The 26,470-nt window shown below is 45.5% G+C and overlaps 1 protein-coding gene across 1 annotated transcript; it reads right to left on the bottom strand.

Moving 5' to 3' along the window:
* Positions 1-6,521: 6,521 nt before the first annotated feature.
* On the bottom strand, positions 6,522-11,972 carry LOC120380022 (olfactory receptor 5V1-like). The gene is made up of 2 exons (XM_039497527.1): positions 11,843-11,972; positions 6,522-7,472 (listed from the first exon to the last, which is right to left on the bottom strand). Exon 2 carries the CDS (start codon positions 7,461-7,463, stop codon positions 6,522-6,524), a length of 942 nt encoding a protein of 313 aa, XP_039353461.1. The 5' UTR covers positions 7,464-7,472; positions 11,843-11,972.
* Positions 11,973-26,470: the final 14,498 nt, after the last annotated feature.

Genomic DNA, 26,470 nt, shown 5'->3' with positions numbered 1-26,470 from the left:
GTGTGGCCACACTTGATGACCAGCGCTGCAGCACCAGCGCTGGAATCCTTATTCCCCATGCTGAGTGAGGTGTACGGCCAGCGCTGCAGCCAGGGAGTTGCAGCGCTGGAAGTGCCCTGCAGGTGTGGCCACTTACTAATTGCAGCGCTGGTGGAGGCTTTCCAGCGCTGCAAATCGCCAGTGTAGCCATACCCTCATTGTGATCAGGGGAGGTCCCGGATGACTGGAAAAAGGCTAATGTAGAGCCCATCTTTAAAAAAGGGAAGAAGGAGGATCCGGGGAGCTACAGGTCAGTCAGCCTCACCTCAGTCCCTGGAAAAATCATGGAGCAGGTCCTCAAGGAATCACTTCTGAAGCACTTAGAGGAGAAGAAAGTGATCAGAAACAGTCAGCATGGATTAACCAAGGGCACATCATGTCTGACTAACCTAATGGCCTTCTGTGAGGAGATAACTGGGTCTGTGGATGAGGGGAAAGCAGTGGACATGTTAGTCCTTGACTTCAGCAAAGCTTTCAATACGGTCACCCACAGTATTCTTGCCAGCAAGTTAAAGAAGTATGGGCTGGATGAATGGACTAAAAGGTGGATAGAAAGCTGGCTATATTGTCGGGCTCAACGGGTAGTGATCAACGGCTCCATGTCTAGTTGGCAGCCGGTTTCAAGCAGAGTGCTCCAAGGGTTGGTCCTGGGGCTGTTTTTCTTCAATATCTACATTAATGATCTGGAGGATGGCTTGGACTGCATGCTCAGCAAGTTTGCAGATGACACTAAACTGGCAGGAGTGGTAGATATGCTAGAAGTTAGGGATAGGATACAGAGGGACCTAGACAAATTAGAGGATTGGGCCAAAAGAAATCCAATGAGGTTCAACAAGGACAAGTGCAGAATCCTGCATTTAGGACGTAAGAATCCTATGCACTATTACAGACTAGGGACCGAATGGCCAGGAAGCAGTTCTGAAGAAAAGAACCTAGGGGTTACAGTGGACGAGAAGCTGGATATGAGTCAACAGTGTCCCCTTGTTGCAAAGAAGGCTAACGGCATTTTAGGCTGTATAAGTAGGAGCACTGCCAGCAGATTGAGGGATGTGATCATTCCCCTCTATTCAACATTGGTGAGGCCTCATCTGGAGGACTGTGTCCAGTTTTGGGCCCCACACTACAAGAAGTGTGTGGAGAAATTGGAAAGAGTCCAGTGGAGGGCAACAAAAATGATCAGGAGGCTGGAGCACATGACCTATGAGGAGAGGCTGAGGGAACTGGGATTGTTTAGTCTGCAGAAGAGAAGAATGAGGGTCAATTTGATAGCTGCTTTCAACTACCTGAAAGGGGGTTCCAAAGTGGATGGATCTAGACTGTTCTCAGTGGTACCTGATGACAGAACAAGGAGTAATGGTCTGAAGTTGCAGTGGGGAAGATTTAGGTTGGATATTAGGAAAAACTTTTTCACTAGGAGGATGGTGAAGAACTGGAATGGGTTACCTAGGGACATGGTGGAATCTCCTTCCTTAGGAGTTTTTAAGGTCAGGCTTGACAAAGCCCTGGCTGGGATGATTTAGTTCGGAATTGGTCATGCTTTGAGCAGGGAGTTGAACTAGATGAACTCCTGAGGTCCCTTCCAACTCTGATATTCTATGATTCTATGAATTTAGTGGGGGGGGGGGCATTCTGTCTGGTACCTGGGGTGTTAGTTACATTTATGAGAACTGTGCAGGAATCCGAGGGGTTTTTTTTCCATCGAAAATTCTGCATTTTGCAAATGTTTCCATTCCAAAATGAAATAGAAAATAAAAATTGACATTTTCCAAGCAATGAAATTCTGAAAAATTATTAATTTTTGGTCAATCAAAATGTTTCATTTGGATTAAATTGAAACATTTCATTCAGATTTCAACTATATCTATCAAGTTGTATCAGATACTAAAACTGAAATGAAAAGTCATTCTGCAAAGGAGAATTGAAACATTCTATTTTTCCCATATCACAATGCTCTGTTTTGATTAAGAAACAAAAACTAGAAATGTCCTTGAAATTGATGCCTTTCATGTAACATTTCAGTTCATATGAAACAGCATCTCCAATCAGGTCTAATGTTTGTTTATTTTATTCAGTTTAAAACAGGGGAACAAACTACCCATAAATAAGATCTAAAGTCAAGATTTTTAAAAGTGGTTAGATACCTAAAAAGCTAATGGAATCAAGAGGAGTGAGGAAACTAGATGTTCTAAAAAATCCCAATCCCAAAATATCTGGACCTAGGTGCCCTGACACTGAACTCACAATTCACATAGAAGGAACTGTCCAGCAGTACACAGATACATCCATGCAGCCCACAAACACAGAATATCTCATCAGAAGTCCCCTCCCTTCAGCTTTTCCCCAACTTCCTATCTCATAGATCTTCTTTGCAGCATGCCATAAAATTCAGCGGGGCTGCTTTGAAGACTTCGCTACTAAACAGATCTTTTGTGGATGTTAAGACCAGAAGGGACCACTGTGACCACCCAGCCTGACCTCTGGCATAACACAGGCCAGCTCATTACATCCATGATAACATGAGGCTAAGCTACTATTATTATTTATTGTAGCATGAAGTAGCCCAAGTCATGGAACAGGACCCCGCTGTGCAAGGTGTAGAAAATATCTTTTAGAAAGATGTCAGATCTTGATGTAAAGACTCCAAAAAAAGAAGAATTTACTACACCCCTTGGTGAATTGCTCTAATATTTAATTACACGCACTATTTAAACGTGTGCCTTATTTCTACCCTGAATGTATCTAGCTTCAACTTATAGCCATTGGATCTTATTATTCCTTTGTCTGCTGAAGAGCCCTCTACTATCAGAAACTATCTTCCCAGCAGCCCATGAACATGTCACCTCTTACCCTTCTCTAGGATAAGCTAAACCAGGTTATGTTTTCTGGCTCTTCTCTGACCCCTCTTCATGTTTCACTGTCCTTTTTGAGGTATGAAGGCCACATGTGTACACAGTATCCCAGTAAAATCTTTCCAAAGACCTATTTACATTGAACCCAGTAGCTTCATCATCATCAAAAGAAGAAAAGGAGAAGAAGGAAGATGATGAAATGGTAGCAGAGGGGAAAGTAGTATCATGTGTCCCTTGGATTGACATAACTCAGCTATGAGTGATTCCTGGCTGAAAATTGAAAATAAGCCAAATGCAAGCTTCAGGTCTAAGACTAGTTCCAGCACAAGGGACTGTGCCTGCTAGTCAAAAGGAGTGCCACGAATTCTGACCTGCTTTTCACCCCATGCCATGCCAAAGAAGTTTCACTTTAAATGGAGTGAGAGCCATCCCTTTCTACTCCTAGCTCTTCCTTAGTTCCATTTGTTTAGAAGGCAAGCCAGCTCAGATTCTGGGGCCTACCTCTGAGAAAGGGACCATTGCCCCAGTTGGCTAAGGACTTCTTTGTGGCTCAAACTGGAGTTTTTCAGCTGTCTTCCCCCTGCCCAGGAAGACTCATCGGTGGAAGCTCAGTGCTCTGAGGATTAAGGTATTAGACTAGAGTGGCCCTTTTGGCAGGTGTCAAGCTCTAGGCAGAACCCTGGCAGGGAGCATTCCTTGTGGTGCAGATAAACAAGGGCCATTAATCTTAGAGCTGGGTGGGAACTGGAATTTCCATCCCTTGGGAGAGGTATTTCCAAAAAATTCCATTGCAGAAGAACTAAAATAGATTTTCTTTAAAGTTTCAAACCACACTGTCCAAGGCTCCCTATCTCTGAAGCAGCCCATCTCCAGGATGCCAAGATGCTGGGAAACTTAGAAGTCCAGAAAGCTTGGGAGCCTGGGCTCCTCTGAAGCCCACCAGACTCCTGCCAAGGAGGCTGAAAGCCTAGGGAGGAGTGAGGGGACAAGCTGGCAGGAACCCAGGCTGGCCATCCAGACTTCCTGTTTTCCAGTGAAAACTTCTGTGGAATCAACATGTTTCTGTGGAAGGTTTCGATTGCTGTCAAATCAGCACTTTACAATTGAACACTCTTCCCTCAGAAAATCTGCAACCAGCTCTCATCCTTCTATCTTGGCTCTTCAGGGTGGGTGAGAAACAGAAGGGGGGTGGGGCATGAGACTCTCACTTTTGGGGAGGCTGGTCGTGAGCACCAGAAGCTCCCTCAAAGTTGGGGGCCATTCCCCTTGCTTTGCCCTGAGGCCCACCCCCACTTGGCCTCCTCCCGCAGAGGCCCCATGCATGTGTGCTCTACAGGAGATCAGACCAGATGATCAGAATGGTCCCTTCTGGTCTTGGAATCTATGTATTATCTCTGGGAATGTGATATCTCTCTGAAAAGTATCCTCATGTTCAGCTGAACTTGCTGGGTTATGTTGAGGAATCACTAGCTGAGATTCTACAGATGGGATTGCCCTAAAGGTCCCCACCGGCCTTAAAATGTTTGATTCTATGAAAAGTCACTCAATTCAATAGTCCAAATTCCCCTGTAACTTAAACCAATGTAAAACAAAAGTGATTCAGATGAGGTAAAGATTCAAGCCCATGTGAACATCATCTAGGTTTGAAATGCCCAGCATTTTTATCACTTATGTATATCATGGGATTGCTTCAGATACAAGAAAGACACATACATACAAATTAGATAATCAGAATCAGTAAGTAATAACCTTTCCAATGATATCTCACAAGACCCATATTGCATAAAACATGTCTTAGTTATGCCAAATTCATATTATAACAATATCTCCATGAAGAATACGGGGTGTAGTGTCGAACAGCCCATATGGCCCTGCATCAGGGGACAGCAGGAGGGTGCGGTTGGTGGTCAGGAGAGCAATGGGTACCTGTAACGGGTTGGACTCACCCCTGCGGCGCCTTCTGCTGGTCATCCTCGGGAATTAGCTCAGTCCAGTGTCCAGAGCACCCTCTGCAGGCCAGTGATCCACCTGTCTGCTACTGGCCCCCGTGTCCCTCCCAGGACCCCGGTGCCCCTTTAGCTGTGTCTTCCCCTCCCAGGGGAACCCCCACCCTCTATCCCCACCTTGCCTCAGTATTGGCTACTGCCCAGTATCCATCTTGCCCCTGTTCACTGGGCAGACTGCAGTATCAGCCACTCATCATAGGCAAAGGGGTTTGGACCTGCTGCCTTTGCCTACCCCTGGGTTGCCCCCTGCAACCTCCAGTACCTCTTGGCCTAACGCTAGGCTGCAGCCTGGGGCTTTCCAGGCAGGAGCTCCCCAGCTCCTCGGCCTTTCCCCAGTCCTGCTCCACTCTAGGTACCTTGTCTAGCTCCCTGCAGCCAGGCCCTTCTCCCTCTACAGGCAGAGGGAGAGTCTTTGGGCTCCTGGCTCACAGCCTTTTATAGCGGCCAGCTGTGGCCTGATTGGGGTGTGGCCCAGCTGCGGCTACTTCCTCAATCAGTCCAGCTTTGAAGGCAACAGTTCTCAAGCTCTGCCAGGCCACTTTTAAACCCCTCAGGGCAGGAGCGGGTACCCAACCCACTACAGTACCTAACCAGTTACAAGGAGAGCAGGGGAATGACAATATTTTTTGGTAAAAACCAGGTCCCAAAAATTTGGAGGAAGACCAAAAATACCAGGGAGACTCAGTAAGATTTGATTCTTTAATTCATTTTTGGGTCAAATTTTGGTGGTAAATATTTTTATGTGTATAGTGTATTTCTGTCTGGGATGAGGGAGGCCCATGTGACAATATCTAGGCTGAGATTTGAAAAGTTGCCTAGTGCTTTTTGGTGCTCATTTCCTATTCATATTAATTCATTCCTTTCTTTTTATGTGGGTTAGGGAGGAAAATCAGATCTTATGAACTATGAAAATTTTGGCCATACATCTTATGTTTGCATTTCATATATCTGTATCGATATCTATATAATTATTGATATAAATATAGATAATTTAATGTTGCCTTGATCCTGCAAAGATCTATGAACAGGAAGGAAATTTCACGTGGCAGGACAGTAAGACTCCCAAATCTCCACAGACTTTCATTTTTTGTGTACCCAGTTACAGATCTGCTGAGAATTCTGCCGAATCAAAGTTCCCTACTCACTGTGGAGGCAACATTTTTCACCTACTATTCGGAGGCATAAATGAAAATGAGGATCCTAAAAAAATGGAGAATGAATGTCATTGGCTTCAGTGGGAGTGGAAGAGACCCAGAACCACTCAAAAGATGGTAAGCTCCTTGCAGAATTTGGACATTAGTGTTCATGAACGGATGAATGAACCAGAGCGCTTTACTGAAATGTGAGTTTGGAAAAAAGCCCAATTTGCATCAAGGCTGTTTCTTACAATACGAAGTTTTGTATAAAAGAAATGTGTATTAAATGTATGAAAGATGAATGCTCAAAAGGTAGCAGAGTAACAGGAAGAGAAAGAGAGAGAGAAAGAAAGAAAGAAAGAAGTATGAAGTAAGGTTAAAAAGGGGTAACCCTGTTCTCAAGGACTTGGACTCAAATAAGAAACTATATCAGTTCATCTCTATTTTATTATATGCTAAAATTTATACTTTCACATTCTATGCCTGTTTCTCTAAGCTACTAGTTTAAGAATAGATTTTCTTAGGGACTCATTGACCTCCTTGTTTCTCAGGCTGTAGATGACAGGGTTGATCATGGGAGTCAGGACTGTGTAGAAGACAGAGAATATTTTGTGTAGGACCTTGGGCACATTGGCTGTTGGAACTACATAGACAGTTAATACGGTCACATACAAAACTGCAAGCACAATGAGGTGAGAGGAGCAGGTGGAAAAGGCCTTTTGCCTCCCAATGCTGGAAGGGATTCTCAGGATAGTGGTTACGATACAAATGTAGGATATCAGAATCAGAAGAAAGGGCACAAATGTCCCTATTACAGAGATAATAAATGTCAACAGTTCCAGAGTCTGGGTGTCGACACAGGACAGCTTTATCACGGGTGAAAAATCGCAAAAGAAGTGGTCAATTTCTTTGGAATCACAGAACGTTAATTGGAAAAAGAAAATATTTACTATGGTGCAGAGCAGAAAGCTACTTATCCAGGACCCTGCCACAAGCTGCCAACAAACCGCACCATTCATCAGAGCATCATAACGGAGTGGATTGCATATCGCTAAATACCGATCGTAAGACATTGCTGTGAGCAGCAGATTTTCTGTATTTGACAGGATACCAAAGGAATATAATTGCACAATGCAGCCCTTAACAGAAATGGTTCTGTCCCCAGTCAGGAGACTGGCCAGCAGCCTGGGCAGGATGGCAGAGGTGTAGCAGATCTCCAGGCAGGACAAGTGCCCCAGTAAAAAGTACATGGGGATGTGAAGGTGCTGATTAGTCACAACTAGCACAACGAAGAGGATGTTTCCGGTGACAGTCACAATGTAGATCAGTAGAAACAGCAGGAAGAGAAGGGGCTGCAGTTCAGGGTCATTCCCAAATCCTAAGAGGATGAATTCCACGATGGGCGTTTGGTTTCTTACTTCTGCTTTTTCCATAATATGTATCTAGAATCAGAAAACTATTAAATATTGATGGAGTACACACAGTCAGGCTGTGCTGTTGGTTATACTGGCAGAAACCTGGAGTAGGTAACCTCATACCAATGCATCTCTCCACTGAAAAAATGAAGTTGCCAAAAAAACCAGAGGAAGACTCCTATCCTTAAGAGGTTAAGCTTCCAATATAGGTGAAACAAGAGCATGGAACCCTATTGAATTACAGGAATCTCCCATCTAACTCACTTAAGCTCTCTTCAACTTTAAATACTTTTAGGCTGGGATTTTGAAATATATTTATCATATCAGTGTCACATCAACCAATCTAGAAGACATAACAAAAATCAATAGACTAGAAATGAAAGATATTTAGATTTCTACCACTAGTATGTCTCCCCTGCAGCTGAGAGGTATAATTCCCAGCTTGGTAGACGTACATGCATGAGCTTTGATCAAGCTAGCAAGATAAAATAAGCAGTGAGAACACAGCAGCCCATGCAGCCGTTTGGGATGGCCACCTGTGTACATACCTAGGATCTCAGATGAGATTAGGCTCTGGCAGCTAGTCTGTGCTGCCAAGGCTACACTGCTATTTTTAGCACAATAACTCAATCAAAGATTGTGTGTGGTGGGTTTACCAGAACAAGGAATTACACCATCTAGATGCAGGATAGATATTCCCCATAAGACAGATACTGAAACACTAATGAGGCTGTGCTTTGTATGAAAGTCTAGCCTGCTGTCCTCTATCCTAGCAGATTCAAATTAAAATTTGCACTATTAGATAAGATGCAGCTGAGAAACAGACAATGACACAAACAAACCCTAAACACAGACTACGGGCTGTTTCCTGAATTCAGTTACACCAGGGTAAATTGCATCAGCTTCATGTGGATTTATGCAAGTGCAACTGAGATCGGAATCCAACACCATATAAAGAAATGAAAGTTAGATAAAAATGAAAACTCATTAAGAGAGAAATAAGAGAGTCATTTTTATCCAGAAGGGACAATGTGCCTGGAGAAAAATGAAAAACTGGATAAAAAAAATAAGCTATATATAGACAGAATGAGACAAAAATACACACAGAGAGAGAGAGAAATTGTTTCTTTCTCCAAATTTTATGAACAATAGAATACAGATATGTTTAAAGAGAAGTAGCAGATCCTTGCTGTTAAGTTAAAGAAAAGGTATCAGAGCAAATAGGCCTGAAATCTTTTCTTTGCTTTTCCCCTACATACTTCTTGATATATTCTACCATCTGATCTCTTCACCCACTGACTTATGACACACCCACATGAACTATGTCTACACCAGGAGTGGCAATGGTACATTGACACTAGTGCAACATAAATGTATGACAGAAAAATGGAAATCCAGAAAAACACACAGAGAGAAGACAATTTTTACGAGCACTAAAACTCACATGGTAAAAATAAAATGTACACACAAGGAGTCAATAAACTAGATACATTCATGGAGGATAGGTCCATCAATGGCTATTAGCCAGGATGGGCAGGGACAGGGTCCCTAGCTTCTGTTTGCCAGAAGCTGGGAATGGATGACAGGGAATGGGTGACTTGACGATTATATGTTCTGTTCATTACCTCTGAAGCACCTGGCATTTGGCCACTGTTGGATGATGGACCTTTGCTCTGACCTAGTATGCCCGTTCTTATGTTTTTACATTCTAAATCTGAGAGCCATTCATTGGACTTTCCTGAGCATTTTTTGCTCTAACACTTCTACTTTTATTTACATTCCCCCTGGATTGAACAAGCAATCATATTCTTTCTGATACACTAGATGCCTGAGCAGATATTTTTCTTTTCTAAATCAGATTATTTCATTTTAACTGTGCTGCTTTACGTCTCACACTGACAGTCTATTGCCAGCTGCCCCCTAACCATCACCCTTCCTTCAGATTTTCTGAGATAAGGTTATAGTCTTCACACTACATTTTCTAATCTCTTCAACTCCTGAAAATCTTCAATTATCTCAGTAATTACTGGATTTTACAGTGCTCCTTGGTGTATTTTGTTGTTATTCCCTTTCATAGAAATTAATGTCTCTCCTGGTTGGTAATTTCTCATTCTTATGAGGTGATGTAATCTCCCTCGATTGCATAGAGGAAAGATAAAGTGTTCCCTCTAAGCTGTGTGACTGTGCAACCGCACAAGAGTGAATCAAGTGCCATGCACTGATTAGCAGAGCCTCCCAGGGTGGCATGTGTTCAGGTACCCTTCCCCCCACTGCTCTGCAGCCACAGTGCTCCTGCTCTTTGCCTTGGAGCCCCTTGCAAGCGGCTCCCAGGACCTTGCTGCTTCCTGTGCAGAGCAGGGAGGGCAGGGGGGATACTGATGTCAGGATGTCCCTCTCCTCCACTCCCCCCTGCCCATGTACTCCATCTCCACAGAGCAGGAGATGGGGGACAGGGGTCAGGAGCAGAGAGCTTCTGGTAGCTGCTTCAATCTCAGCTTTCTGGTAGGAGTGCCTTAAAAACACAAAGCATGGTCTCTCATAGGCTTCCCCAGCAGCCAGCACACTCACACTCTGTCTCTGTGTCTCTCACTCACTCACACACACACACACTGTCTCTGTGTCTCTGACACACACACACATACATTCTGTCTCTGACACACACACAGTCTCTCACTCTTTCTCTGTCTCACACACACACTGTCTGTGTCTCACACATACACACTGTCTCACACACACAGAGTCTGTTTCACACACACATGCACACACTCTGACGCACACAGTCCCTGTGTCTCACACATACACACAGTGTCTCACACACACACACAGTCTCTGTTTCACACTTACCTCCCAACACATATTTGTGTTGTTGTGTTATTGCAGTTTTATGACTGGTCTACGCATTGCACAATTTTATTTCTCTCTTACACTTAAATTTAATTATTTGAGTAGTTAGTATTATAATGCCTAACCTGTTCTGGATGGAGTAATTAACCCTATGGTAACTTTTAAAAAATATATATCTACATTTTTGTTTTAGTTTTTACTGGTGGCACACATCACCTCTATATTGGTGCACATAACAAAATTCACTCTGCACATGGATAGAAAAAAATAAAGGGAACATTGATGTGAGGGAATATTCTGTGCATGTGGGATGGGAAAGGTGGAGGTGGATTGTTCTACTGTAAAATGCGAATATATTTTGAATGGGCAGGAGAGACAGGAATCCGAGCTCATATCAGACGTGAGGAAAATATCTCTTGCCTTTTCCCTGTAAGGGGCTTGACACAAAACCTCTTGTACTCAATGATTGAGAGTCTTTCCCTTAACTACAAATAACTTTGGATCTCGCTCATGATTATAATTCAAGATGTTGGAGCATGTGAGCCATAGTGAGATAAAAAATGGTTTGGCTCCTAGTTTGTATCTACTAACAGGATGACAACTTATACAGTAGGGGGCTGGTCGGTGATGGGAAGTTGACGCATGGGGACGTATTGATGTGATGACGTGAACAAACCAGTCCAACAGAGACCATTCTTTCTCTGTATTGTTTGGCATATAGTTATTGTAGCTTAGTGTTGCTGAATAGTATAGTAAATTGCTTCACTCACTGTGGTTCACTATAAAATATAGTCAAAAGACTAAATAACCAGTAATTATAAGGTACAGGAAAAAGGGAATGGGCAAGAGGGGATGGATCACGTGCTGATTACCTCTTCCATTCATTTCTGCTGAAGCACCTTGCATTGGCCACTGTCAAAAGACTAAATGGGCTAAATGGAGCTTTGGTCTGACGCAGTATGGCCATTTTCATGTTCTAAAGCTATTCACTGCTCTTTCTTGAGCTTGCTTTGCTATAACCCATTTTTGATGGCTTACCCCTGGGGTGCTACATGGAACTGTAGTTCCACTGAGCCCTCTGACCCACCAGTCTGGGGTCCCTCTGACACTGTGCTGCTGTGGCAATTTGCAGACCTACTCCTGGTCCTACACTTCCTCCAGCTTTTACACAGGTAGGGACACACCCAGCTGCTTTTGTATGACCAGCCACTGCATGAACCAACAGTACAGAAGCCACAAAATCCCCCGCTGTACCACCCTGGCCTGGTCAAAAAACTGACCAGTAGGAATTTGTTACCCGGTTTGCCCCTCTCCCTCAATATGAAGAGGAATTTGCACACTTATGCTAAACGAGCTGAGATTTTTCCCAAGATATTTCCCTTAAAGGCACACTGGTTTATGTTAAACTATAAACCAGTTTAACTACAAAACACAGGTTTTAAGTGACTATAAGGGATAGGAAACAGATCAAAGCAGATTACCAGCAAATAAACAAAAACACAAATTAAGAATAACACAGTGGTTAGATTGAGTATGAATGAGCAGTTGCTAACCCTGACTGATGATACCAGCGGTCTTGCAGATTCTCAAGGCACAGGCTGCATTTGCTTTGCAGTTAAGATTTCTCAGGTCTCCATACACAGGCTAAAATCCCTCTAGCCTGGTTCAAGCACTTCCCCCACTTCATTGTTTGTTCCTTAGGTCTTTGCAGGAGTCCTCTTGTGTGATGAGTGAAGAAGTGTCAATATCACTCCCTGCCTTTTATAGCCCTAGCATAGGGCGGGAACCTTTTGTTTCAAAACTTGGTGCCTGGACCAATGCGTGGAAAAGTACAGACATCCCAAGATGGAGTTCAGAGTCATGTGGTCTGGTCACCTGCCCTTGTAGAGTCATAGCAACAATTAATTACAGACTCTCTGGAGTGCTCTCAGGAAGGCTTATCAGCTGGGGGATAAGCTTCTCCTAAGGCCTATTGTTTTCCCTAATGGCTCATTACCCTGAATAGGCCCTTCCCAACCAGGTGTGTAGACTGAAAGCATCTTGCCTAGTGGAAAGTACCAAGGTGTAACTACATTTGACATACAGATACATAGTCCATATTCATAACTTCATATCCAAATTTGACACATGCATAGATATTGGATAATCATATTAAGCAAATCACAACTTTTCCAATGACACCTTACATGACCTGTCTTGCACAAAATACACGATAATTATGCTCTAATCATAACATAATAATCTCACTATGAAGGATATAGTGTGCAGTGTCACCCCATCAAACTTTATTTACTCCCCCCCCGGATTGAACATGCAGTTATACTGTTTCTGACATGGTGGATGCCTGAGTAGGCATTTCTTTTTTTCTAAACCAAATTATTCCATTTTTTCTGTGTTGATTTACCTTTCATACTGATGATCTATTGCACCCTAACCTTTTCTTCAGATTTCCTGAGATAAGTTTACAGTTTTTGCACTACATTATCCATTCGTCTGCTATTGATAGTCTTACATTATCTCAGTAACCTGAACTTTGGGTTACTATCTGAATGTCAGGGTCCTACAGCGCTTCTTGGTGTATTTTGTTGATATTTCCTTTCACAGAAATTATGGTCTCTCCTGGTCGGTAATTTCTCCTTCATATGAGATGATGTAATCTCCCCTGACATTTCTGCTGGTGGGAATTTGAAATTATTGCACAGAGGAAAGTTAATATTTATTTTTAGAAAGGAAAAACAATGGTACAAGGAAGTCTTATTACTAAATTCAAGGGGGAAGCTATGGAAAACAACTGATTCCAAAGGGAAAATAACAGACAGCAGAACTGTTGACCCAAAAGACAAAGCAATAAAAAAAAGGGAATGTCATTTCAAAGAAAATTAATGCAGAAGAACTTCTGATCTCAATGGAAATCTCTGTTCACCTGATGTATTTGATGAGTAGGTCTGCTAGAATAATAGCAAAAAAGGAACCAATGTCAATTCTATTTCATAGTAATAAGAAAATTAAATGCTCCCAGGTTAAAAAATTCTAAAGCTCCCGGGTCAGTCTGATCTCTGGACCTGGAACTCCAAATGCAGGCCTAGTAGACCCTAAAACTGCCACATGAAAAAAAGTTCAAATCTCCTTGTTGACATGGCTGTGATTTTTTTTAGAAATCTAAGGGAGTTAGGCACCCAACTGCATTTGAATATCAAAGGGAGTTGGGCAGCTAACTTTTCTATGCTCCTTTGAAAATCTCTACTTAGATGCTTCATGACATAATTATCTCCCATCCTTCTGGTCTTTGCTGAAATAGCGAGGGGCTCCCTCTCCCACAGTGTGTCGGAATATTCTGTGTATGTGGGATGGGAAAGGTGGAGGGGGATTGCTGTATTGTAAAACGTGAATGTAATCTGCGAGTGTTTGTTTTAAGAGTGGGCAGGGAAGACAAAGATCCTAGCCCATATCAAATGTGGAGAAAATATTTGTTGCCTCTGCCCCATATGCGTCCTAACACAAAACTCCTTCTAGTCAATGACAGAGGACTTGTCTACACTGGCACTTTACAGCGCTGCAACTTTCTCACTCAAGGTGTGAAAAAACATACCCCTGATCACGGAAAGTTTCAGTGCTGTAACATGGCAGTGTAGACAGTGCACCAGTGATGGAAGCCAGGCTCCCAGTGGTGGTAGCTATTCCCCTAATGGATGTGAGTTTTTTACAGCACTGAGATAGCTCTCTCCCAGTCCTGGTGCCGTGACTACATGGCCACGTTAAAATGTTGTCATGGCAGCGCTGCCATGGCAGCGCTTTAACGTTGCCAGTGTAGACATGTCCTGAGAGACTTTTCGTTAACTACAAAGACTTTGGCTCTTGCTCATCATTAGAAGATGCAAGATATTGGAGTGTAAGTGATGTGGGATTCACCCCTGCGGCGCCTCCTGCTAGTCTCTGTCGGGAATTAGCTCACCCAGCTTCCGGAGTGCCCTCTGCAGGCCGGTGATCCACCTCAACGCTGGTCCCCATGTCCCTCCCAGGACCCTGGTGTCCCTTGCTCTGGGGTGCTGCCCCTCTGGCAGTAACCCCTCAGTCTCTGGGTCTCCCCACCCAGGAGAATCCCCCACCCCCTATCCCCACCTTGACTCAGTGTAAGGCCACTGCCAGTCACCAACTACCCCGCATTCCCTGGGGCAGACTGCTGTGTATGCCACTCATCACTAGCAAGGGGGGTTTGGGCCTGCTGCCTCTGTCTAGCCTTGGGCTGTCTCCTACAACCCCAGTACCTGTTTGGCCTTATACTAGGCCGCAGCTTGGGGGGTTTCCAGGCTGGAGCTCCCTTGGCCGTTCCCCAGCCCTGCTCCACTCCCGGTACCTTGTCTCTAGCTCCCTGCAGCCAGGCCCATCTCCCTCTACAGCTAGAGAGAGACTGTTTGGGCTCCTGGCTCGCAGCCTCTTATAGGGGCTAGCGGGGCTCTGTTTGGGGTGTGGCCGCAGCTCTGCCTGCTTCCCCCAAACAGCCCAGTGCCTGCTTTCTCCTGCCACAGCCCTTTCCTAGGGCCGTTTTAAGCCCCTCAGGGCAGGAGCGGGTGTCCACCCGCTACATGGAGCATGTGAGCCATAGTGAGATAAAGAATGGTTTGGCCCCTATTTTGTGTCTACTAACAGGGTGACAACTAATACAGTAGGGGGTGGGTGGTGATGGGAAGTTGACTCATGGGGAAGTATTGATCTGATGACATCCACAAACCAGTCCAAGAGCTACCAGTCTCTCTTTACTTATATTGCAACCAATACAATGTTACTTAGTGTTGTTGAATTGTATAGTAAATCACTTCACCCACTTTGATTTATTATCAAATATATTCAAAAGACCAAATAACCAATGCCAGTCAAGTTTATTGCTTTAAACCAGTAATAATATAGAACAGAAAAAAGGTTCTGTATGATACCGGTCTCCGGGAAGTGATCTCATATAGTCATGTTATATTCACCTTACGCAGAAGGTGTGCTCCCAAAGTTATACTCCTAAAGCCATCGTTTTACACCTGCTCCGTTTACAAATAAAAGATGCTGCGTACATCATTTGAAACTAGTCAGCTTTATACCTTGTTTTTCTGGTAGCATGGTGTACCCCTTATCTCCTAGGTCTGAACAGATCCATTTCAAGTACCAAAGAGCATGAAAGCACCTGCTAGGCCTGTAATAGGGCAGAACAAACATGAGTCTTTTCCTCTCAAAGTTATTCCAGTACAGGGCTATGAAAATCACTCCCTAGCTGTTGCTGTGGTAAAATTATCATCTATCTTGATCTGGACAACTGCCTAATCTACTTCAGACAAAGCTGATTTCAGATAATGCAAGGCATTATGGGATACTTAGCATAAGAGAATAGAGGTATAGTTAAGGTGTAGGCCAATTTGGGCAATTTGTGTTTAATATTATTTATGCTTAATGTCCACTAACATATAGGTGGTGTGGATAATACAGATTATTACTTAAATCATCTAAGTGCCAATTGGGGTTGTATTCATAAATCTCATAGGACCTGTTCTTTAATGATATAAGATTAGAACTGAGTGAAAAAAATGATTCTTTTTGTTTGTTTTTTGGGTTTTTTTTGTTCAGTGATTGAATCCAAAAATCCATGAAAAAATTGGCTCTTTTGGAACCAACACTTGGCATTCACCAGGCAGCTGTGTTGAGTCCTACTGTTATGCTGATACAAAGCACACAAAATCTTTTTATAGGGGAGAAGGCAACACGTCGCATTTATTGAGAATACAGCAGTTAGCATATGCTTTTCAGTCATACACACACAGACATACACAGTCCCCACCAGTTGATGTTTATAGTTACCAGTCCAGAGTCTGGACCAATCTAGTGGCCAGCCAGATTGGTCGCAGAGGGGAGTTCGGGCTCTGTCTGTTGCAATCCAATGCTCCTGGAGTTGTGGCAAGACAAACCCAAAGTCCCACGCAAAGCACCCTGTTCTTATAATCCTTTTTCTCTGTTGAAGTCTATGGATTTTGCTGTGTCAATTTGTGACCGGTTAGTCCTTAATCGGTGTTATTTTCAGATGCTAACATTCTAAAGTGCCATTCTGTCCTTTTGATTTCATCAATTGTCTTGTCTTTAGGGGTGCCTGCCTCCTCCTTAGGGTCGTCAATCTGCCTTTCCTCAGTCATGGATGTGCATTGATGGTTCTCTGGCATGGATAAGCCTGTTCAATTTCTTCACTCCTCCTCCCCTGATCATCTGGCTCTGACAATGGCCTTCACACCTTATCTTTTCCTCATGAATGCACTCCTCATTCACACAAACAATCTTTTACAGAGACCTTATACAAACAGCAGTGTTTCATGTTGAGCAAGAAAGGCAGTAGAAATTAAACCTCATTAAATCTTGTAATCAAAACAGTTCACACAATACATGATCCTGTCTTTTACTCACTAAACCTTAAAACAATTAAAACAATGATTATAATTTATAATACATATAGGAAACAAGAGCCCATCTTTTATAATACAACTTATCCTAAAACAAAGGGTCACCATAATCAATCTGGTCTGTCCCTGCCTTAACATCAGTACAGACACTGGCAGCCTGTCAGATCCATTGCTACCAATTCCCCAGAGGATCAGTCCTTTCTGCTATTCAAAAAGCGTGGCTGGCGGGATAAACTATGACCTTTAATACAAATATAAAATCCTACCCCTACACCACTACTGTAGACATGTGTGCATTAAGCTTTCATGGATCTCAGCAGGCTGCAGCACAGTTTCTTCTTTCTAACCCTTCGTGGAAATGGAATGACATGGCCCAGTTGCCGTAGGCCCCAGGACCAGTGCTGATGCCCCAGATGCCCTAGTATGTCAAGCACACCCCACCCCAGAGATGGACACATGTAGGTGCTCTGAGTTTATGGTTCACTTCTCCAGGGGCAGGTGAAGCAAACAGATTCACAGGCTTTACCAAGATCTCTAAACATGAGATCACATGAGAAATACACTGAGCTGGATAGGGCCATAGAAAACCTCCCTCAGTTCCCTCAACCATCTGGGATATTCTTAGAGCTTGGGCCATAGTGTTCCCAGGATTCCCATTCCTACAGCTCATGACTCCTTCCCTGAATCATGGGATCTCTATCTCTGACCCCTGGAGTTAGTGTCTTTCTACTCTTTTTTTCAAATAACTGGTGAGAGACTCTCTAACCTCCCATCCCCTCTGTCAGGTGATCCCTTCCAAAGTCAGACTGATCATGTGATCAAAGCCTTGCTCTACACTTAACCACACACCCAAGTAATATTGCTATGCCAACAAAACCTTTGGTAAGACATAGCTATGTGGACACATGAGAACTTCTGTCTGCATAACTAATATCGTTCAGGAGGTGCTCTTCCTACACCAGCAGAAAAACTCCTTCTGTCAGCATATGCTCAGCCACGATGACAGTGGCTTAGCTGTAGCACCATAATGTAGACACTTCCTTCATTGGCAGAAGGGGATTTTCCATCAGTGTAGTTAATCCATCTCCCAGAGAGGCAGTCGCAAGCTTAATGGAATAATTGTTCTGTTGATCTAGCTGCATCTACACTGGGGGGAGGGGTTATGTTAATCTAACTACAGCACTCAGGGCATGACATTTTTCAAAGCCCTGAAAGACATAGCTAGGTCAATCTAACTTCCAAGTGTAAACAGGTCTCTGTAGTGCAGACACAATCTATGCCCCCTACCAGATGGTTCATTGTTAGACACCATTACACCTCTGGAGTTCAGACTTGCAGTGTGGGTTTGCCCCAGGTGGCAGGGCTGTTGTGCCAGGGGGATTATGGCAAGGTGTCTCACCCGCATGCATTCCCCCTTACAGCTGTGACTGTTATTGCAGAGCCCTTTCCTCATTTGCCTCCACCAGGCACCATTTGGGTCTGTTAGTGATCAATTCATTCTGTGAATTGCCCACCAGCCAGGACACTTTCTTCCCACCCCTCAAAGGGTGAAAAAATGAGTCCAGCAAAATACAAAGAAACATAAATTCTTCTGTCCTCCCTGGACCCAATCCTTGGCAAAATCTTCATTGGCCCTCCCAGACTGCGGAATATTATTTGCTGATCTACTACAGAGCGCTTCCTCACAGGTCTTTTTTTCAAGAGGTCCAGCTCCTCCCAAGTTGCTGACCCTCAGGGCTGTTTCCTAGAATCCTTCTCCCAGGCATCCTTCAGGAGCCTCTTCACCCATGCTGCCCTTTGACCTTCAGGGCGAATACCAGGGTACAAACTTCATCTGTAGAATTTACTGCTCCTGGCCTCTCTGACAGAGCCCCCGTTTCAGAAGAGAATGCAAAGCCCTAAACTCCCTCTCAGTCTCCTTACTTAGGAGAGACAATCAGGAATCCTAGACACTCATTCTCTTCCCTCTTACTCCCCGGAAGGGCTTCCTATATATTAGCCACCCCTCACTGGGTCTCATCTTTAATTAAGCCTGCTAAACCCTTCTGGAACCACCAGGTGCATTAATTGCTCTCCAGCTCTCCTTAAGCTAGTGTGGAATTTATTCATCCGATCACAGCAAGTGCTCCATTGAATGCATGATCATCAGAGTTTAATGACCCTTTGTTGTGAGCCCTTCACTACCTCCACTTGGAATGTTAGTCCAGGTGGAGGCAAAAAGACATCAGGAAGGCCAAGATCAGCCTTACAATCAAAGAGAAGTTTGCAGTCTGACACAGACAAGCATGGAGAATTCCCAGTATCCATAAGCTTTAATAAGAGGTACACAGTAAGATTTCCCCCTAATGGTCACACATCTTTTGTCCTTTTCTCATTTTGCCATTGAAAAAGGGAGAAAGGGGGCAAAATGGAAGGGGAGGAGGGAAAAAAGCTATTTTTTTAAAAAAGTTGAATTTCATTTAAAAAATGAATTTAAAAAAAATTATAAAATAAGTGCTTTTTAAATTAAATTATTTTTGTAAACAAAACAATTTTCTTTTTTAATAGCGGTGAATTCACCTTTGATGACCTTTGTGTAACTTAGGATATGTTAAAGATATTTAGGCCAGAACGTTAAAGGTCTTTAGGCACTTAGTGGAACTTTCATTAGTCTCTAGGTGCCTCACTGTCATTGGTTGCAATGAGATCATAGAGTCTCTCAGGTTCATTTTATCCTAAATAAATGTCTCAGTGTCTGCATTCTCATGCAGGGCACAAATTTACATTACCCTTTTCATAGGCCCTCTTTTACCTCCCAGTGTCTCAGGTTGTAGATGAGGGGTGTCATAAACATACAGTTAAGGGTAGCATAAAATCCCTCTTTACCCTGCAAAGGGTTAATTCCTCTTTTACCTGTAAAGGGTTAAGAAGCCCAGATAACCTGGTTGGCACCTGACCAAAAGGACTAATAAGGGGAGAAGATATTTTCAGATGTGGGACGGGGGATGTTTTTGGTGGGTCTTTTCTTTTGGCTCTCTTCAAGTCAGCAAAGGAACCAGGGCAGGGTAAATACATCTCCATAAGCCATATCTGGACTAAGCATCTAGTATTGCAGAAATAGTCAGTAATAGCAAAGAAATGCATTAGATTCTCTTTTGTTCTTAGCTTGTGAATTTTCCCTGTGCTAAGAGGGAGGTTTATCCCTAGTTTTCTAACTTTAAAGTTTTGCCTAGAGGGGAAATCCTTTATGTTTGGAAACTTTTTGTTACCTTGTAAAGTTGTTTTCCATCCTGATTTTACAGAGGTGATTCATTTATCTTTTTTTTTAAATAGGGGTTTAAACCCCCCAGGGGGTTGTTCTGTGTTCATTTTGTAACCAATTGGTCAGGATATTATTCTCAAGCCTCCCCAGGAAATGGGGTGTAGGGGTTTGGGGGGATATTTTGGGGGAGGTAGGGCTCCACGTGGCCCTACCTGAATGTTTGTTTAAATCACACGGTGGTGGCAGCGATCAAGGACAAGGTGGAACTTGTGCCTTGGAAAAGTTTTAACCCAAGCTGGTAACATATGTGATTTCTTGTGGGTCCCCACATCTGTACCCCAGAGTTCAGAGTGGGGAACGGACCTTGACAAGGGGATTGAGCAGGGGAGTCATGACCATGTAGAAGATAGAGAATACTTTGTTCTGGTCCCTCAGGGTATAATTTCTGGGTAAGACATACAAAATCATCAGAGTCCCATAGAAAGCTGTAATAACCATAAGGTGAAAGAAGTGGGTAGAAAAGGCATTTTACTTCCATCTGGCAGATGAGATTCTCAGGACGATGCCTATAATAGCAACATAGAATATAACATTTAACAGAAATGGCAGTGAGTGAATGGAAGCTGTAAGTTCCATCAGGCAGGAGTCAGTTCTGGAGAACTGAACACAGGGGTGAGATCACAGAAGAAATGGTTAATTTCATTGGTGCCACAGAAAGTAAATTGTGACACCAACAATACTATTATACTGATAGCCAGAAATGCACTTATCCAAGAGCCAGCTGCTAGCGGGAGACAGAACCTGCTATTCATAAGGTTTGCATAGTGCAGGGGTTTACATATCGCTAAATACCAATCATATGACATAGCTGCCGGGAGGAAACATTCTGTAGCTCCCAGACAATCAAAGAAATACGTTTGTACAATGCAGCCCCGAAAAGAAATAGTTCTATGCCCAGTCAGGAGACTGGGCAGCATCCTGGGCAGGATGGAGGAGCTGTAGCGGGTCTCCAAGCAGGACAAGTTCCCGAGTAAGAAGTACATGAGGGTGTGAAGTTGTTGATCACCCACAACTAGAGCAACAGTGAGGATGTTCCCAGACATCGTCACAAGGTAGCTAACTAAAAACAGTGGGAAGAGAAAGATCTACAGTTGAGGGAGATTTCAGAATCCAAGGAGGATGACTTTGGTGGTGGTGGCTTGATTTCCCTACTCCATGTTTTCTATTGATTGTATCTAAGGCACAGAAAACTTGGCAAATTTAACTGAGGAAGATCAATTAAATTTTAACTAATATTTTCCATTTAATTCCAGAGGCATTGAGATTCCCCTTTCTCTGTTATTTAGTTGCCCAACAGATCAGTTAAGAATCCTGAGCAGGAAAATGATTTGCCTGACATTTCAACTGTGTAGCCAACATTTTTTTCTATATTTCTCTAGCCTTTTATTTAGCCCTCAACTGTCTGAATGTCTGATTTCCCTATTTTACAAAATCATTTTTATCCTGATAACCCACCTCCTCTTATGAGTGTTGACACAAGTGTCCTATTGCCTGCTACTCAGTTGTATACATAGGTGCCAACTTCTGCTCCTGCCCCTGGGTGCTTGATCCCCCTCTGCCCTTGGCCTTGCACTGACTCCAACCCTTTCCCCAAAGTCTCTGCCCCCTCCCTGCCCCTATTCTGACTAGGGGCGGCTCTAGGGATTTCGCCGCCCCAAGCACGGCATGCAGGCTGCTTCCAGGGGGTCTGCCGAAGCTGCAGGACCAGCGGACCCTCCGCAGTCATGCTGCTGAAGGCAGCCAGCCTGCCGCCCTCCCGGCGCTGGCAGAGCGCCCCCCGCGATTTGCTGCCCCAAGCATGTGCTTGGCGTGCTGGGGCTCGGAGCCACCCCTGATTCTGACTCCTTCCCCAAATCACCACCCCGGCCCCGCTGCCTCCCCTCAGTGCACCACGCTTCTGCTCCTCCCCCAGTGCTGGAGCGGCCAAAAAGCTAGAGATTGGGGGTGCTGGACCAAATGGAGGTGAGGGGTCTGGATGTGGTGGCTGGCTGGAATGGGGCTCAGGGGCCTTGCTAGTGGGGTTGGATGAAGTGGGGTGATGGATGGAGTGGGTGTGTGGTGACTAGCTGGAGAGGGCTTGATAAAGTGCAGCTGAGGGATCTGGCAGGGGGGCTTGAAGGAGTGGGGCTTAAGAGCCTGTATGGCAGGAGGCTGGATTGAATGGGAGTCAGGGGTCTGGCATAGGGGGAGGTGGGGGTTTGATGACATGCAGCGGTGTGGCCAAGCTGAAGAGGGTTGGTCAGATTGGGGGTGATGAGGGGCCTAGCTGTACAGGCTGCAGAGAGAGTGGGGTTCAGGGGCCTTGCTGCGGAGGAGGGCTGCTGGACAGAGGGGATGCAAGGGGCTTGGCTTGCTGGGGGGTGGAGAAGAGATGGACAAATTGGGAGTGAAAGTTCTGGCAGGGGGGGCTTGACAGGTTGCAGATGAGGGACCTGGGATGGGGCTGTATGGACTGGGGGAATGGGGCCTGACTGAGGGGACAGGACAGATTGGGGTTGAGGTGCCTGGCTGTGGGTGCTGGATGGAGTGGGGGACAGGGCCCTGGCTGGCGGGACTGTACCGAGTGGAGGTGAGAGGTCCGTATGTGAGGGCTGGATGGGGTGGCGATGAAGGGTGTGGCTTGCGCAGCTATGCTGAGGGGTGTAGATGGGGGAGCTCAGAACATTGTGAACCCCCCTATGGAAAGGGACTTGGGCACCTTGGGTGGGGGGAATATATGGGAAGCTCACAATGGGGCTGTTCCCCCTACAGAGAGGCATTGGTGTGGCTCAGGTGTGGGGTACCTTAGAATGGGGTGACCCCCACTATTGAGAGGGATAGAGATTCACCTATTCCCATGCTTTCTCCTTAAGATGGTCCCATCTCCCCTTGCACTCAGTGAGAGCCAGGCTGTGCCCCAATATACCAGCCGAAAGGGCTGATCCCAGGTGGGAAGAAATCTCACTGGGACTAGGAGACCCCTAGCAAGCCCATCAATGCCCCTCTATCCGCACCTCTTCCCTGCCCTATCACTGCATGCTCAGTGCAGAGTCCCATATGTAATGTGTGGGTTGGTTCCCAGCAGAGCAGGGGTCCATTTGAACCTGATACTCAATAACTCTGCTCATTGCCAGAGATCAAGAACTGAGCAGATCCTGGAGGCTCAGCTTCCCTCTCTGTTTCTACCCCTCAGTCCTGACCCACAGCTCCCACCCCACTCCTAGCACTGGGGTCTGTGCTGAGCTCTCTGAGGAGATGAGACAACTTTTGCTTTGAATTGCCTGGCTCCAACTTTTCAAGCAGGAACCAGCGGCAAAACTCAGCTCAGCTCTTAATTGGCTTCGCCGGCGGCCCAAATCATCAATACCCAGAGCGAGAAATGTTCAGACATCAAAACAAGCTAATTCCGTCAAGGGATTTGCAGTCTGGTCTGGTCTGGTCTGTATTAAGTGTCTCTAACTCCCATGAAAGATACCGGGCAGACAATCCTCAGAGATGGACAGCCTCTGTTAATGCCAAGAACCGACACAGCACAGGCAGTGGGTGTGAGGTCAGTGGTCAGAGGACTGGACTGGAAGCCAGGACTCCTGGGTTCTTTTTCCAGCTCTCAATGGGTGTTTGGTTCTAGTGGGTAAGAGAAATGAGGGAAGTACATAGTCAGTGCTCCTGGGTTGTGTCCATAGGTCTGGGAGAGGAGTGGGAAAGTGGGTTAGAGAAGTGTGGTTGGGCGTCTGAGCACAAGAGTTAGAATTTAAAGCCAAAAGGGACCAGCACATCACTTAGTTTCAATGTCTGTAGACCTCAGGCCAGCAACACCACCTAGCAACTGAAACTGGCCCAAGATATTACAAACCTCAGGAGGCTAACTTGTTATGTGCCATGGACGGAGAATAGCAGCTACTGATGTGCACCAGTCCCTAAACCCTCACAATGGCAGGGAAATGATTAAAGGAGACACACCCAGCTAGTCCTGGCAACTGAGTCACGTGCTGACCCACATACTACAGAGGAAGGTGGAAAAACCCAAGGTCACTGCCAATTTGAGCTGGGGGGAAATTCCTGCCCCAGCCCACATATGGAGAACAGTTAGACCCTGAGCATCTGAGCAAGAACTGCCAACCAAGCACTCGAGAGAGAGTTTGGCTCTGTGTTACCTCAGAGCCCTGGCCCACCCCACCCAGTGTCCCATCTCCATCTGTGGCAATCCTAATGCTTCAGACCGAGAAGACAACAACACAAACAACCTCCAAAAATCGATTGGGGGGGGGGTATCCCTCAGCTCTGCAAGTGACTAGCTGAAACCCAGAAGTTTTTAGGAACATCAGACATGAAACACAAGGGACCTTCAGGGCGACCAACCATTGGGAGGTTGTTCCAGGACCTGACACCTCTGTTACCTAGAGATCTTCTTTTCATTTCTATCCCTGGCTATGGGAGAATAATGGAGTCTATTGGGTTAGCCTGGCGAGGGTCTGGGACTCCTGGGTTCTATCCCTGGCTGTGGGAAAGGAGTGTGGTCTGTAACATACAAATAGAATGTTGCCATGATTTTGGTCCTAGCTGCATAGGAGTCAGTCTCATTTATCCAGGTAACAATCATAAAATCCAGCTGCACAAAAAGGGCAGAGATACGAGCTAGCATCTCTGCACATGCACTTGGTTCGCTCTCCTACCCCCTGCACACACACACTAAGCAGGGCTCATTTCCTATAGCAAACACCCCCACACCTTCCCCATTTCCCCTTGTGTTCTGGGTGTATCATCAAACAGCCATTTTTTAATATTACAAGTGACCCGTGCAGGTCACATAAAATGCTGTGTGTGTTCCCCCTGCAGGATTGGACCCAGCACCCCCTGGAAGGGGAAGGCCTCATACCCCATTGATCAGTGCCTGACAGGGGCCAGAGCAAAGCCCTCTACCACTTCCCCAACAGCATCTCCTCAGAGCTTCCTTCATTTCTTTGTTTCTCAGGCTGTAGATCAGCAGGTTGAGCCTGCTGCTCCCCGAGGCTGCCGGGTTGACATAGATGGAGCTGTAGAATAGGACCATGATCACCAGCTGCATATGGAGAAGCCCTTGTGCTGCTCAGTCCCTGAGGGCAGCACTGCCCTTTCAACTAGCCCATAGGGAGCCAGGATGACGACGATGGTGATGAAGATGATGGGGGTGCTCAGGGCATAGCAGGCCTGTTCAGTCCAAGATGTTGTCTTGCAAGAAGCAGCCACCTATGGGGCCAGGTCACCCAAACAAAGTGATCCAGGGTGTTGGGGCCTGTGAGGGGTTGTGCATACTCCACTCGAGGCAGGAAAGGGTTAATCCCACACTATTGGTGGAGGAAGTCCTGCCCCTCAGACCATGCTGGGCATGCTCCAAGTGCCATGCTAGTATAAAGGAGAGCAGCCTAGCTCAGTCTGGGCTGACTGCCAAGGAGGAAGGATGCTTGGTGGAGGTTCAAGCCTGAGATCCAGACCAGAGACCTGTTGCCCATAGCAGACCAGCTGGAGTCAGAGTCCCAGGGAGTACTTGCACCAAGCAGCCCGGAGACTCTGACATCATGTGAGCTGAAGCTTCAGGAATCCCAGTAGGAAGTGACCCAGGGAGATGGGGTGTGTAGTATCTCCTACCTGTGTAAGGTCAGCATGTTGTGGTTGGATTCTTCACTGACCCAGTGGCAGACCATTCCACCACTGTTATGGCCCTAGGTCAGAACCCAGTGGAGTTGGATGGACCCAGGTCCCCCTACCCCGGCTGCCCCCTTTTGGTGACAGCCCCCATGTTTGGCCATTAGGACATGCTGCCCTGCATTCGAGGGCAGCTATATTTACTCCAGCCATTAGGCCACTCTGCCTTTCACTCAAGGTCCACTTTATTCACTCTGGTCACTAGGCCACATAGCCCTGCACCCGAGTGCAGCTGTATTGACTCTGGCGGCTAGGTCACGCTGCTCTGCACTCAAAGACCGCTATTGACTCCGGCCACTAGGCCACACCACCCTGTGCTCGTGGGCAGCCATATTGTGCCATTAGCCACAACCCAAGAACTGCCGCTTTGATTCTGGCCATTGGGCCACACTTTTGAGTGGTGCAGGACAGTCTGGCAGACTGTAACCGCGGTATCAGCGCACTGACGATCCACTCTGAAGTGGGACAGGGTGTGCATACACCACCACAGGGCCACAGAAGGAGAGCTGGGAGATGAGGACCATAGGCATCATGAACCACAGGAATCTGGAGAGCCAGCAGGAGACCATTAAGGCCCAGCAGAGCTGGTGAGACATGAATACAGGGCAGCACAAGGGACAGCAGATGGCCAGGAACCTATCCAAGGCCATGTCCGAGAGGAAGAAGCACTCAGTGACCCTGCAGAAAGGAAGTAGAACTGGATGAAGCAGGCATGGAAGGAGATGGGGATAGTGTGGGACACCAGGTCAGAGAGCATCTGTGGCATTGTGGTTATGACATAGCAGATCTCC

Source organism: Mauremys reevesii, linkage group 13 (genome assembly GCF_016161935.1).
Source record: "Mauremys reevesii isolate NIE-2019 linkage group 13, ASM1616193v1, whole genome shotgun sequence".
Classification (NCBI taxonomy): Eukaryota; Metazoa; Chordata; order Testudines; family Geoemydidae; genus Mauremys; species Mauremys reevesii.
The sequence above is the reverse complement of the archived record's forward strand: the minus strand, read 5'-3'. Positions and strand labels throughout refer to the sequence as shown.